Source organism: Culicoides brevitarsis, chromosome 2, assembly GCF_036172545.1.
Source record: "Culicoides brevitarsis isolate CSIRO-B50_1 chromosome 2, AGI_CSIRO_Cbre_v1, whole genome shotgun sequence".
Classification (NCBI taxonomy): Eukaryota; Metazoa; Arthropoda; class Insecta; order Diptera; family Ceratopogonidae; genus Culicoides; species Culicoides brevitarsis.
The window spans coordinates 15,432,288-15,446,019 of record NC_087086.1 but is presented as its reverse complement, the minus strand read 5'-3'; the positions used below and the strand labels follow the sequence as shown (position 1 = coordinate 15,446,019).

General features: G+C 28.9%; 2 protein-coding genes across 2 annotated transcripts; one reads left to right on the top strand and one right to left on the bottom strand.

The window, feature by feature from the left end:
- Positions 1–8,758: 8,758 nt before the first annotated feature.
- Positions 8,759–10,548, top strand: LOC134831286 (uncharacterized). The gene is made up of 2 exons (XM_063844981.1): positions 8,759–8,871; positions 8,932–10,548. The coding sequence occupies exons 1-2, from the start codon at positions 8,865–8,867 to the stop codon at positions 9,792–9,794; spliced, it is 870 nt and encodes a 289-aa protein (XP_063701051.1). The 5' UTR covers positions 8,759–8,864; the 3' UTR covers positions 9,795–10,548.
- Positions 10,549–11,518: 970 nt separating this feature from the next.
- On the bottom strand, positions 11,519–13,578 carry LOC134830407 (uncharacterized). Its single transcript, XM_063843883.1, has 3 exons — positions 13,489–13,578; positions 12,409–13,430; positions 11,519–12,355 (listed from the first exon to the last, which is right to left on the bottom strand). The coding sequence occupies exons 2-3, from the start codon at positions 13,088–13,090 to the stop codon at positions 11,745–11,747; spliced, it is 1,293 nt and encodes a 430-aa protein (XP_063699953.1). The 5' UTR covers positions 13,091–13,430; positions 13,489–13,578; the 3' UTR covers positions 11,519–11,744.
- Between the last annotated feature and the right edge of the window lie 154 nt (positions 13,579–13,732).

Here is a 13,732-nt window from a genome sequence, read left to right as displayed (position 1 = left end):
TTGCAAAAAAAAAAATAAGGCGACTAAATTTTATATTTCCATTTTTTGTCGCCCCCTCCGATTTTGTCGAAAAAAATTCAGGGGGAAAAATAATAATTAAATTAAAAATTGGAATTTTTTTGACATTTTTGGGAATTTTTTTGAATAAAAAATCATAAAGTGTAATTGAATATACCAAAAAATAGGTAAATTTGCTTAAACAAGAGGTTTTCTAAAAATACAAAAAAAAATTTTTGATTTTAATAATGGAAAATTTTTTAAAATTTTTGGGAATAACCTTTTCTTCCTTAATTAATAATTAAAATTTTAAACTTTTTCTATTTAAAATATTAAAATAAACCCAAAATTTTAGATTTTGATTGAAATTCCATAGAAAATCGATGTGCCCTATTAGAGAATATGCCCTAACTTAGAATTGCCCTATGATAGAATTTTCACTGTATTTCCATTTTTTGTCGCCCCCTCCGATTTTGTCGAAAAAAATTCAGGGGGAAAAATAATAATTAAATTAAAAATTAAAAATGACATTTTTAATTAATGAAAAATCATTAGTTAATTAATAAACCAACGAATAGGTAATTTGCTTAAACAAGAGGTTTTAATAAAAATTTTTAAATTTAAAAAATAATTTTTTTTTTCAAAAAATTTAATTTTGTAAGATTTTGTTTAATTTTTCTCTAATTTTGAGTTCAAATTTAAAAAAATAATATGTTAAATTAATAAAATGTTAAAAAGGAACGTTTAACATCTAAAAACGTTATAAAAAATTACAAACAAAAAATTAAAAAAATATTAATTTTTTTAATCCCCCCCCTCTCATGAAAATTATTATGAATTTTAATTGCATGATAAGAGGTTCTAATATTCTGTTGACAATTTTTTTACGATAGCCTGAAATTCAAATCTCTACAGCAAAATTTGCTAATATACAAAGGGGCATTGCTCTTTAATGAAATGGCAAGAAAAGTGAAAACTGATACTGAAATTAGTGAATTTAAGAAAGAGCTAGAAAAATATATAAAAAGTGATATTGATGCATGAAAAACAAAAAAAAAGTGACAAAGTGACTAAGCTAGAAAAATTATCAATTGACTCAAATCATCACAAGATGGAAACCAGCACAACAACAACAACTTTCTTGCATTTTTTATGCTTTTTTACAAAAAAAAAATACACTTATGGCTCTAACTTTTAAGACAATGAGAAAATTTCTTCCTAAAAAATTAAATTAAAATAAAAAAAAATAAAAATTTTTAAAAGTTTAATTTTAAAGAAAAAACATAACACTATGTATTTTCTTTAAAATTAAATTTTTAAAAATTAATAATTAAAAAAATATATTCTCAGCGCGAAAATCTCATTAAAATCGAAAATTAAGTGCAATATTGCGAGTAACAATCTGCTCATCCTGTAATTAAGCGAAATATCAATTTAATGTAAGCGATGCCGGAGCATCATTACAACATCATCATTGCCAAGATGTTTGTCACGCACCAAATTTATATCCTCCCTTTCACTTATTTCGCATTATCCTTTATCACCCGTCGTCGTCGTCGTTGCCTCGCATAAATGTCAAGTCTATCAAATTACAATCCGACACGTTCCCATAGAAAATGATTTATTTATTGATTGGTCAACTACTTAATACAAATTTTATTGTTATAGCGAGTAAGTAAACTTAGATGCCGCTGCCGATAGATAATAATGAACGATAATGCCAATAATGTGTTTCAATCAAAGAGAACAATTTTGAATGCACAATGAGGCTCATCATCATCATCATCGCATATCGACGTTGGAGAGGCATTGTGTGTCAAATAGTTTATGGCAAAAGGAGAGATAATGAGATGTCCTTAAACGCTGCTAGTGACACAAATGGGGTGTGCGGTGTGTGACAGTGTGAAGTATTTATAATCAAATTTTGGTCAAGAGACTGTTTATTTGATATCGCATGAATATTTGATTGAGTGGTGGTTTCCAGTTAATGCCTATGCTTATCCTCTTAATGTGTTTGTGTGTGTGTGTGTGTGACATTGCATATTCGTCACAAGTGCGGGCAGTGGAGTGATTCTCATTTTAATTTTCGACATAAACACTTTCCTTATTTTTTCCCGTTCCTGCGAAATGGTGAGAAAAGCCAGCCAACCATCAACTAATAATAATTGAATCAAGTCTTTAGTATCATTCAGTGGATTTGGCTTATTAAATTTCTGATGTCTCTCTGGCTTTTTTTTCGTTTTCGCTTTAACCGAGTTTTTGCTAAGCGAAAGGAGGGAACGTGCCTCGTATCTGAACGTAAGTAGCTAAAAACTATCTTTTTTGTTCTTTATTTTTATGTTTTCGTTTTATTCTAATAGGTCAAGGGGGAAACATACGCATTTCGTTTTTCTATTTTTTTCTTGTTTTTTTTTTGTCGAAAGGAATTTTTTTCAATTAAATTTTTTTGAGGGAAAAGTTGATGTCTGTCTGTTTAATTTTTTTTAATTTCAGTAATTTTTATTTTTAATTCTTACTTTAATTTTAATGCTCAATTTATTTAATTTTTTAAAATTTTACTTTAAATATTATTAGTTTTGTTTTAACGAAGACTAAAAATACGAGTTTAATATTAATAATAAAAAATAATTATTTAGTTAAAAAAAATAAAACAAAAATTTAAATAATTTTTTTTTAAATTCAAAATCACCTTGAAGTTAATATTTTTATATAAATTAAATTTAATTTTAATTCCTATTTTTATTCAAGTAAATAACTAATAAACTTTTTATTAAATTAAATAATAATTTTTAAAATTCAATTTAAATTTAAATAAAAAAATAAATTTTAAAAAATTATTAATTATTTATTTAAAAAAAAATAATTCAAATAAAATTTAAAATTCTTCAAAAATAGATCGAAAAATAGAAGACAATGTTATTTTCACAAAAAAAAAAATAATATAATAAATATTTTTTTAAAAATTAATTTACATTTTAAAAAATAAAAAAATTAAATAAAAACTAAATTTAAAAAAAATATTAAATATTTATTTATTTGTAAAATTTACATCAAATGTCTTTTAAATCATTGAAATAAAATAAGTTTGAATAAAAAAATAATTTTTCATTAATTGAAATCTTTAATTATCATTTAAAATTAAATAATTTAAATTAAAAATATAATTTTAAAATTTTGAATTAATCTTCTTTGAAATTTTAATTTTGAAGTTAAAAATTGAAAAATTAAAATTTTCAAAAAAAATTGAAAAAAAAAAATTTTTATTTTAATTTTCAAAACAAAAATTATTTATTTTTAAATAATAATTGAAATAAAAAAAATATGAAAATACACAAAAAACGATCAATTTTTTAATTTTTAACTTTTTTTTTATTTTAAAATTATTTTGACTTTTAAAATTATGTTATGATTTTTATTTAGCGGCCTTAGGTTTAATAAATAAAAAAAATCAAAATATACGCTAAGGAAATTTAAAAATAAGTTTTAACAGTAAAATTGTTGAAAAAATTTAATATTTTTATACTTTTATATTAAAAATAATTTTATCTTTAAAAAAATTAATTAATAAAAAAATGCGCTCATCTCACTTTACCGTTTCTCAGAATCAACAAGGTTTCAATATTTTATTTTGTTTCAAGCAGTTTTTCCTCGTATTTTGTACATATTTGCACGTTATTTCTCCTGTGCGCTTATCCGTAACTCGAGTATTAAAGGAAACCCCTTTAATTGGTTTAAAAACCTGGCGAATGTGTGTTGCGTCGTGCTCGATGAAAATAAAGTTGTTTGTTTGCCAAACGGTTTCGAAAAATAAACGTTGTTTAATCTTCTCGTTCATCTCCTGCACACACTGCCTCGGTCGCTTGTTGAAACAATATAAATTCGAATAAAAGTGTTAACACGAGCATTCCTCGTTATTCAATCAATTGACGAGCCAAAGTGCACGTCTGGTTATTTACTCTCGGCAGAAAAAATTGGAACAACACGGAATTTATTGTCTTTTGTCTTTTTAATCAAATAAAGAGCAAAAAACACATAAAAGTCGTCATCCAAAAATTTACTCTTTGAAATATTGCTTTCATAGAGAGAAAACTGTCACAACAACAAATCCGCACCGTAATATGTAAAAAAAGACATTATTTGTGACTATGTGCCGCTCATCATGCAGAAAAGTTTGCAGACGTTATAATGCCCTTGATGGCGACATGATGACTGCTCGAATTTACTGCTGGAGCATCGTTCGCCGACGACGACGACTTGCTTCCTTGTTTATTTTTACGCAGAGCTCCGGCATGTTATTTATATGATAATTGCTCTGCTCGCTCTAAAATATTCAAAAATTTCACATTGCTGCTCTCTAACTCCGTTTGCAAATAAAATAAAATTATCGATTCGTCCTGATTTTGTTCCGCAAAAAGCTTTCTCGTGTAAGCTGTAAACTCTGTGAGATAAACTACAAAAGGTTGTAAGTTAAGTGACGGCCAGAGTAAAAATCAATTACGAGTTTCGTCCATCATAGTTAATAAAATGTGGTTCCATGCCACACAATCCATGCCTTTTATGAAATTGTAGTGCAGTGTGAGTATTTTTTTTTTATTTTGTCCAGAGGAAGGAAGGAGAAAAGGATCTTTGTGAAAAATTGAAATATCGGGTCGTTTTATTGAATTTATTTGCAGAAAAGGAGGTCGGAAGGATGAAATGTGAAGAAACCACAAGAATAATTGAGTACTTTTGTCATCATTTTGCTCTTTAGGTACCTACCTAACTAATTGCTTCGTGGTAGCTTTAATATTTTATTTTTCCTAGAATTAGAAGAATTGAATGGTTTAATTCAATTTATTTTGTAAATTGTTCAATTTGCTCTACAAATTTTCGTCAAAAATTCAAAAAAATCTTATTTTTTTATTTATCATCAAAAATTTTAAAATTTTTCCAAAAATATTCTTAGCTCCTACATAAATTTTCCCAAAAAATTAAAAACAAATTTTTGACTATTTTCTCCTATTTTCTAAAAAATTTCTTAAAATAATCGAAAATTTTTTCAAATATTTTTAAAATTTAAAAAAATTGGTCAAAAATATAATTTAATTAATTTTTAATTAAAAAAAATCATAAGGCACATGAAATTTAACAAATGTTTTACATATATTCTTCTCCAAACATTTTTTGAGAGATTTAAAAAATTAAAAATAATTAAATTTAAAAATTAATCAAAATTATTAAATTAATTTATGAAAATTTATAAAATTTACTGATTTTTACAGAAAAAAGAAATTTTTTAATTATTAATTAAAAATTATTAATTATTAAATTAATTTAATTATTAATTATTGAATATTTTAATTAAATAAAATTAAATAAATTAATTATTTTTTTAAATAAAAAAAATAGGACTTTAGGCACAAAATCAAATTATATAGAGAAAGAAGAAAGAAAGAAGAATTCTCAAATTTACGAAAAAAGTAAAAAAAAAATTAAACCTGAATCAACTTAACTTTTACTTTTAATCTCATCTCATTTCCTTTCACAATTTGACACAATTTTCCTTTTTCTCACCTGAAATTTGTCTCCTTAAAATAAAATACCTTGAAAAATTTACTGCTCCTTGTTCCACTTTTCGTGTCCTGGATTGACATTATCAGTATTTCGCCATCATTTCTTCCTCCGTCGAGCACATTAAAACGTCATTCATCAAGAAATCTTCAAATCTCTTCCCGAACAAGAAGAGGATTCTGCCATGCGACACTATCTGTGACCGCGAGGAGCATATCAACGTCATTTATATAATTTATTTGTCTTTTTTGTCTCACCCACACAAACAACAACTGGATAACAACATTTAATGACATTTCCATAAATTTATAAAAATTGTAAAAAAATCTCGAATATCTGCCGAAAAAAGCACAAAAAATCCTTTCATTTTTTAATAATATTTAACACGTGATCACAATCTGAATTTCCCAATTGGGATACATATTTCTGACATAAATACAATAATCAAGTCGACGTCGTCGTGCCGCCGCTGCATGTCTGTTGAAATGCATTTTTCGCAACACGTGTTCGTATGTTTGGCATGAACGAGCATTGAACAAGCTTAAAAGTACCCTTTTTTGTGTGATTATTATATAAATAAAGTACAGATTGGGATTTTACACGTTTTTTCTCTCTCTCGTCCTTCTTTCTTCTTCCTCTTGCATCCATCGAGTAAATCCATCGACGGCCCGTATTTAGGTGTACACATGTTGATGTTCGCTGTGGGCGAGAAAGGGTTAATTCCGCTAATTTTCCCTTCAATTAACGATCGGAAGGAGATTAAATTAACATCTCAAGGATTAAATTAACATCCCTTTCAGTGCATTGAAAGCAATTATTAAAATGAAGAAAATCAATTAAAACTTTTTTCCTTTGTTCAAGGGATTTTGATTACATTTACCTTTACTTTCAGCCAAGGGATTAAATTAACATCTCGTGCCGCTTAAAAGAATCTCAAGAGGAGAAAAAAAATAAATTTTCAAGGGTTTAATTCAATCTCAAGGGATTAAATTCATCTCACTCATTAATTTTATGGCGAAAGAGTAATTGAAGCGCAATTCTTGTTAGTCATGAAACCTTAAATCTGAAAATAAATCTTGCGAGATTAAACGCACGCACACAAAATTCAATCCGCTTTTCACTAAATCGAATTTAATTTCATATTTGAGCCCTTCAAGAGACTAATCTGACCTCTTTTTCGGCCATTTGGTTGTTGGTGCACCAACAATTTCATTTGTAACAATATTTTTATAACATGATGCCATGATCATAACTTTATTTACTGTATCCTATTTTACGATGCGATTCGTTGCTGCAGGAATTTTATTTCAATTTTTTTCCTCCTCTCTCTCTGTTGCTGGTTGTACCATGCCATTGTTTTCCTCGGTTCATGTCAATTGTGTTATCGAAAACTTTGTTAATTTAGTTACAAAGTGATGGATGGTGCATTCGTTCTCCCCGTTCCGTTTGCTATTTTGCCTCCATCACTTGCTTTGTTTGTTGCTGAAATATGAAATTAAATTCGATTTAGTGAAAAGCGGATTGAATGTTGTGTGCGTGCGTTTCATCTCGCAAGATTTATTTTCAGTATTTCAGGTTTCATGACTAACAAGAATTGCGCTTCAATTACTCTTTCGCCATAAAATTAATGAGTAAAGTTTTGAATTAAACCCGAAAAGGTATTTTTTTTCTCCTCTTTTTCCATTCTTTTAAGCGGCACGAGAGTCGTCGACGTTGGCTGAAAGTAAAGGTAAATGTAATCAAAATTGAACAAAGGAAAAAAGTTTTAATTGATTTTCTTCATTTTAATATTGCTTTCAATGCACTGAAAGGGATTTTTTTCTTCTCGCTCCTTCCGTCGTCGTTGAAGGGAAAATTAGCGGAATTATTGTATCGCTGTACAGAAGTTAAAGAGGAGTAGCTCCGCTCAGGCATTAAGCGAGACAAGCAATTATTTCTCAATTACTATCAACTTTTTCAATGGCAGCAAATAAGGACCATTGTTTTTTACCTTCTCTGCTGTACGTTTTCTAGATGAATGCGAATATAATAGAGTGAAACTTAATTAAGGAAATGTTGAAGTCGTTACCTAGTTTTTGATGCAATTTCGATTTATTTTGACTAAAAGTTGATTTTTGAATTTTTCTATAGCATTTAGAAGAAAATTGCAGGAAATGTCGTTTTTAAATGTGTCATTTGTGGTTCAATTTCTTTTGAAATAAAAAATAAAATACAGCTTTTTATCGCTTTTTTGACGATAAATAAAGCTTGGTTTGAATTAAAAAAATAGATTTTAAGGAAAGTTTTTGACATTATGAGAAAAAAAAATATTTTCGAATAAAAAAAATTTTTTTTGAGAACTGAGAGAATTTTTGTAGTGAAAAATTCATTTTGTTGCACAAAAAATTCATTAAATTTAAAAAAAATATTTTCTTTACAGAAAATTTTATTTTTATCTAAAATTTTTGTTTTCGAAGTCGCTTTCGAAAATCTAAAAAGTAAATTTTGAACAATTTCAATTAATTTTTTAGGTCATTGTGTCACCAGTTTCTCCAAAAACGATTAAAAAAAATTTTTAAATTATTTTGATATTTTAATGGATGTTTGATGAAATTCTTACCGTTATCAAATTTAATAATGAGCCATCATCCTTCAAGAAATGTCGATCATCGAGGGTAATTTCATTGATTTTTATATTTAATGAAGATGTAAAACAACATTTTTTACATTTGGAATTTTTATCAAATTGTACTAAGTCAATTGTTTTGAGCCATTTTTTCCTAAAAAGTTAAGTTGATTCAGGTTTAAAAAAAAAATTATTTTTTTTCGTAAATTTGAGAAGTCTTATATATAATTATTTATTTTTATTATGTAAGAAAATGAGTTAAATAATTAAAAAATTAATTAATTAAATTAAATGATGTTAATTAATTTATTTTTCAAATTATTAAATTAATTTAAAGTCCAATTAATTTTTAAATTAAATTAAATTTTAATTAAAATAAGTAGATTCATTAAAGTAAATTAAATAAAAAAAAAAAAAAAAATTTTTAAATTAATTTTTAAATTATTTATTGAATTATTTTATTCAATTATTAAATTATTTTAATAAAAAATAATTTATTTTACTTTAATTTAATTAATTTTACCTGAAATTTCGAAATTTTTCATACTAAATTTGAAATTGTTTAATTTTCATTCCATTTTCAACTCAAAATAATCAAAACAATAACAAACCAAAAAAATAAAAAAAAAACAAACCGGAATAATTCTCATTTTAAACAAAAAATAAACAAACACAATTGGCAGCATCCACAGAAATCTTCAACACATCCACCATGGAAGGTAAGAAACCCACAAAATTATAAAATTATTTCATAAAAAACTTAATTTTCATATTTTTAGAACCACAAATCGTCTACATCGAAGAACAAATAATCGAAAATGAGAATTTATGTCGTGCAAGTCCCCTGAAAGACCGAAAAAACTCTCTGGAAATAATTTTAAAGCGACTTTTTGAGATGGAGATGAAAATAATGGACAGAATGGATGCACTAGAATCTTGTTTCGTGAAGCAAAATCAACGCATTGACGATATTTTAGTCGGAATTTTCAATTCGGAGCAAAAAGTTGTCGAGGAAGATGTTGTTGAAGATGTCATTTCCGACGAATTGCCACTCGTTGAAGAGATTTCCATGAAGCGACAGTCTGAAAACGAATCTCCTGATGCCGAAATTTTGTGTAAACGACAAAAACCTGAATCACCGCTGGTTGTCGAGTCGTATTACGAAGAAGAAGCTCTTCCAGTTGCGTGTCACGTCGTTTCCGAAGATTGTTTTGCTGCCTTGCCTTTCACCAATTTCGATGACGTGCGAAATTTCAACAAATCTCTCGTCCATCAGGAAGCTTCGAACAACTTTGTCAAGTACCTGCAGCGTCATGTGCGTCTCGATGATCCTCTCATGAGCGTTTCCGAGCAAATTATTCGTCTCGTGTTGTCCGAACAAATTTTAATTGAATCGACTTGGGCGAGTAAAGCCACCGGAAAACTTCGAATTTCGTCTCTCGAAAATTTCCTGAAATGCTGTTTGCGCTTCGGAAACTTGTATTTCGATAATTTTACGTTGAATTTGGTGCGGGAACAAACAATGGCGATGCTTCATGAGCTCCGTGTCGAAAATGGTCTCGCATCTGGGGCCGTAAAAATCGCTCAGCGATCACGTCGCAAATCGTTTGGCACGTCAATCACGAGAAATGACGTCGATTGACGAGTTGGCGCCTGACGAATAGACACAAAGGCAAATATTTTGTCACAATAAATGAGCGATTCGGAAATGTTTACTCGACAAATATTGAAGTAATTGTTCATTTTTGAATTTTAATCAGTGACTATTATTAGTCATGCACAAGAGCAGAGGCAATGCGCATCGATAGCAACGCGCTAATTGGACCGACGTGCCGCAAGCCAAGTATAAATAAATATTTTGGTCGATGCGAGAAATTAATTCAGTTCAATCCAATCAGTTATAACAAAGAGTTCGCACACCAAAACCACAAAAAATGACAAAAATCACTCAAAACTGCTTCCTGATCACGATTTTGATCGTCATCATCTTGACCGTGATAACAAAAATTGTCGCAGCTCGCCATCTCGAACCCTTAGAGAGACAAAAACGAGACAGCAGCATCTTCCCAGCGTTCTATTGGCGCGAAAAAGAGTCCCAAAGACGTCGAGAATTGGCGAAAAAATCAAAATTAACTGAACAAGATATCGAAAAAGTCTACGAAGATGCTCTGGAAAAGGCTTACAAGACATATCTCGCAAGCAGGAAGCAACAAGAAGGACTAAACTCGTAGAAAAAAGACAAAATTTTATGTTTTTCTAAAGCAAGTTTGTAACTAGGTCAAAGCCGTATTTATTTAAATAGTTAATAATTTTAATTGTAATGTAATTTATTTTGATAATATTTAATAATAATATATTTTAGAGTAATGATTATTATAATCATCACTTGTTTAGAATATCAATTTAACGCGTTTTTTGTTTAGACGAGTCGTTCCAAGAAAAGTTCAAAAGTTCGACAAAAAAAAGGATTCGAAAAATTTATGTTTGGCTTTTAAATTTTGATTTTCTACTTTTTTTGATACTAAAAGGCAGTTTTTTTTATCAATGAACAACAATTACTTATATAAAAAATCTTAAAATTTTAGTTTTTGGCTTAAAAATGGCTTTTGAGTGATGAAAATCTCGTAAAATGAAGAAAATTTAATTTTTTTTGATTAATTTTTAGATATGAAAGATCCAAATTGACAAAAATTTTGATTGATTTTAATTTTATAATGTAAAGTTTGAAATTTTTTTCTTATAGTTATTAATATTTTTTTTTTTTTTGAATTAATTCAAGGATTAATTGCTGGATTCTCTCATAAAGATCTTTTTATTCATTTATTTTGACATTTCAAATTATGACATCTGTCAAAATTTTATTTTGATTTAAATTTTTTAATATTTTTAAGGCTAATTTGTATCAATTTTTGTTTAAATTTAACTTTTTAAGCCTGAAAAATGATCAAAAACTGACATTTTTATTAAAATTTTGACAGGTGTCAAAGTTGGAAATGTCAAAAAATCATAAAATTTAGATATTATGAGAAAAATTCAAATTTTTAAATCATATTTTAAGGCTGAGGTGTGCCATTTTGTTAAAATATTACATTTTAAGCCTTAAAATGATCAAAAATTTAAATTTTAATAAAAATTTTGACAGCTGTCATATTCAGAAATGTCAAAAATATTTTAAAATTGATTCTTTAGAGAAAAAATTCAAATTTTGATCATTTTTTGAGATACAACTTGTGTTATTTTTGTTCAAATAATACATTTAAAGTCTTAAAATTGATCAAAAATTGAAATTTTTATAAAAATTTTGACAGGTGTAAAATTTTAAAATGTCAAAATTAGATCAAAAATTAATTCTTATGCGAAAAATAATTCAAAAACTTTGAAAATAATTCGATTTTTGTTAAATTTTTTCTTCATTTTATGAGATTTTCTGCTCAAATTTGTAAAAATTTCAATAAAAAAAACTTTTGAATTCAAAAAAATTTGGAACGACTTTTTATGCTATTGGCATCTAATCACTCACAAGATCTCATCTACTTCTAATAAATGTTTAAAGATTTTTTTTAATATAAATTCCTCGTTGTTTTTTTTTTCTCTACTGCATCAAATACAAATTTAATTCCTTTGAAATAGTGTCAATGTACCGCAAACTATTCTCGTCAATTTTGTGTCGCCAATCAAAAACGTTGGCAGTATCTGTGCAATTCACGTACCGATTAAGGGAAATTCGATTTTCATCTAGTTTAATTGTTTTCACGTCGTTCTTGTCGCTGCCATTGTGCTCGTCGTTCCCGTTCGCATCGTTCTCGTACTGCGGTCGATACAGATAGAACTTTTCGCTGTCCTTCGGCAGCAATTCACTCATATTATTGTCGGCTAAAATTAGTTTGTTGTGTGGCGAAATGCAAATTTGGCGTGTGGGAACTTGAAATTGTGCGGCGCCTCCGTTGCTTTTGTCCTCGTACAGCTCCAGGAACGCGTAAAAATCGGTGTTTGGCTTGAAACGGGCCGCAAATGGATAGAGATACTCGTTAATTCCCGCAACTACGGCAAATTGTGCGACGTTACTGGTACGCAGGAGACAGTCGATCGTGATAATGGCACGGTTTGGTTTCTGCGTGGTCTCGTCAAACGGGAAATTGTACGGAAACACGTTCGGTTGGATGCCATGGCGCAGCAAGTGGTTCTTGAGGAACGTTGTCATGCCTAAAAACGAGGAAATTATCAATTTTGAGTGAAATTTGAGCGAATCAACTCACCTTTTGTGCCATAAACGATGAATTCCGTCGCCCCAAGGATGTGATAATGGTAGAAAAACTGCTGAACGTTGATGACATTCGCAAAACTATCCAAATTTTCGTTGTATCCGCTCAAATCCAAACACACCGTTAACGGAATCTTCTCCCGAATCTGTTTGTTCTGCAAATCGCGAGTCAATAAAGTATGTTCCTGCTTCGTGTCGACATTGGTTAAGGTCACAGCAACTACTTTTCGCATGTTTCCGTCGTACTTACAATAAAACTTGTAAAATTTAAAGTCCTTCGAGAGGTTTTCGTGGATGCGGGCAAAGGAAAAGCGTCCTTTCATCTTGCCTTTGTCGGCAAATCGGACAAAGCACTTGAAATTCACCGCGACATTCGGCATTCCGACAACCAAGGCAGTAATTTCCGACACCGAGCCTTGCTTCCAAAAGGCGGAATATGCGTGAAAATTGTTTCCGATCCACTGCCACGACGCCATCGGATACCCGAGATCGTATACATTTGCCGACTGCACCGTGTCATTTTCCAGCTTGAGAATCGCGTCGGCATCGTTGCGCCCGAAAAAGTTCACCACATCGAGGACGTACTTGAGTTTGGCGTTTTCCCGTTTGTACATCACGAGAATGCTCACGCTCAGCACGGTGAGTAAGAGTAACGTCAATTGCTGATATTTACGCATAATTTAATAAAGAGAGTAACAAGTTTCTAACGATATATTGCTAAAGGTTCTAAATATTAGTTTTTTTTTAGGCAAGGATTTTTTCTTTCTCTTCGTAGAAAGGGTTTTTAGGCAGGGTTCATCTGTATTGGGTCCATCTAAGTTTCGGTTTTTTGCATTAATTTCTAACAATAAGGAGGGGTTTTAGGCCAATAATTTTGTCAAAATGCGAAGAATTTTGTTTTAAAAGCTTCCAGCTTCAGTAACAATAGTCCACAAAAATTCCTCTGCTGCCATTTTCTGACAGAGAAAATTTTTTCCTCAACGTATGTTGCGTTTATTTAGAATAGTTTCACTAAACCTGCAAGAAATTTTGCGTGAAAAAGTGTTGGAAAAGCGATTAAAAGCAGTTTTCTCACCTAAAATTGCTAAATTAATTGATGAATTGGATTTTAAATAATATTTTATTGCTTTTTTTTCCTAAATTCTACGACGACGTTTTGTTATTTGGTGCTGGAATGTTTAGTTGACGTTAGAGGAAGTCATCATGAAAATTTATTAAAGCGCATTTCTGTTTTTTTTGTCAATAAAAATTATTCAAAATTAATTTTAAGTTCATTAAAATAAATTTGAATGTTTTGTCCCATGAATTTTAAAGCAAAA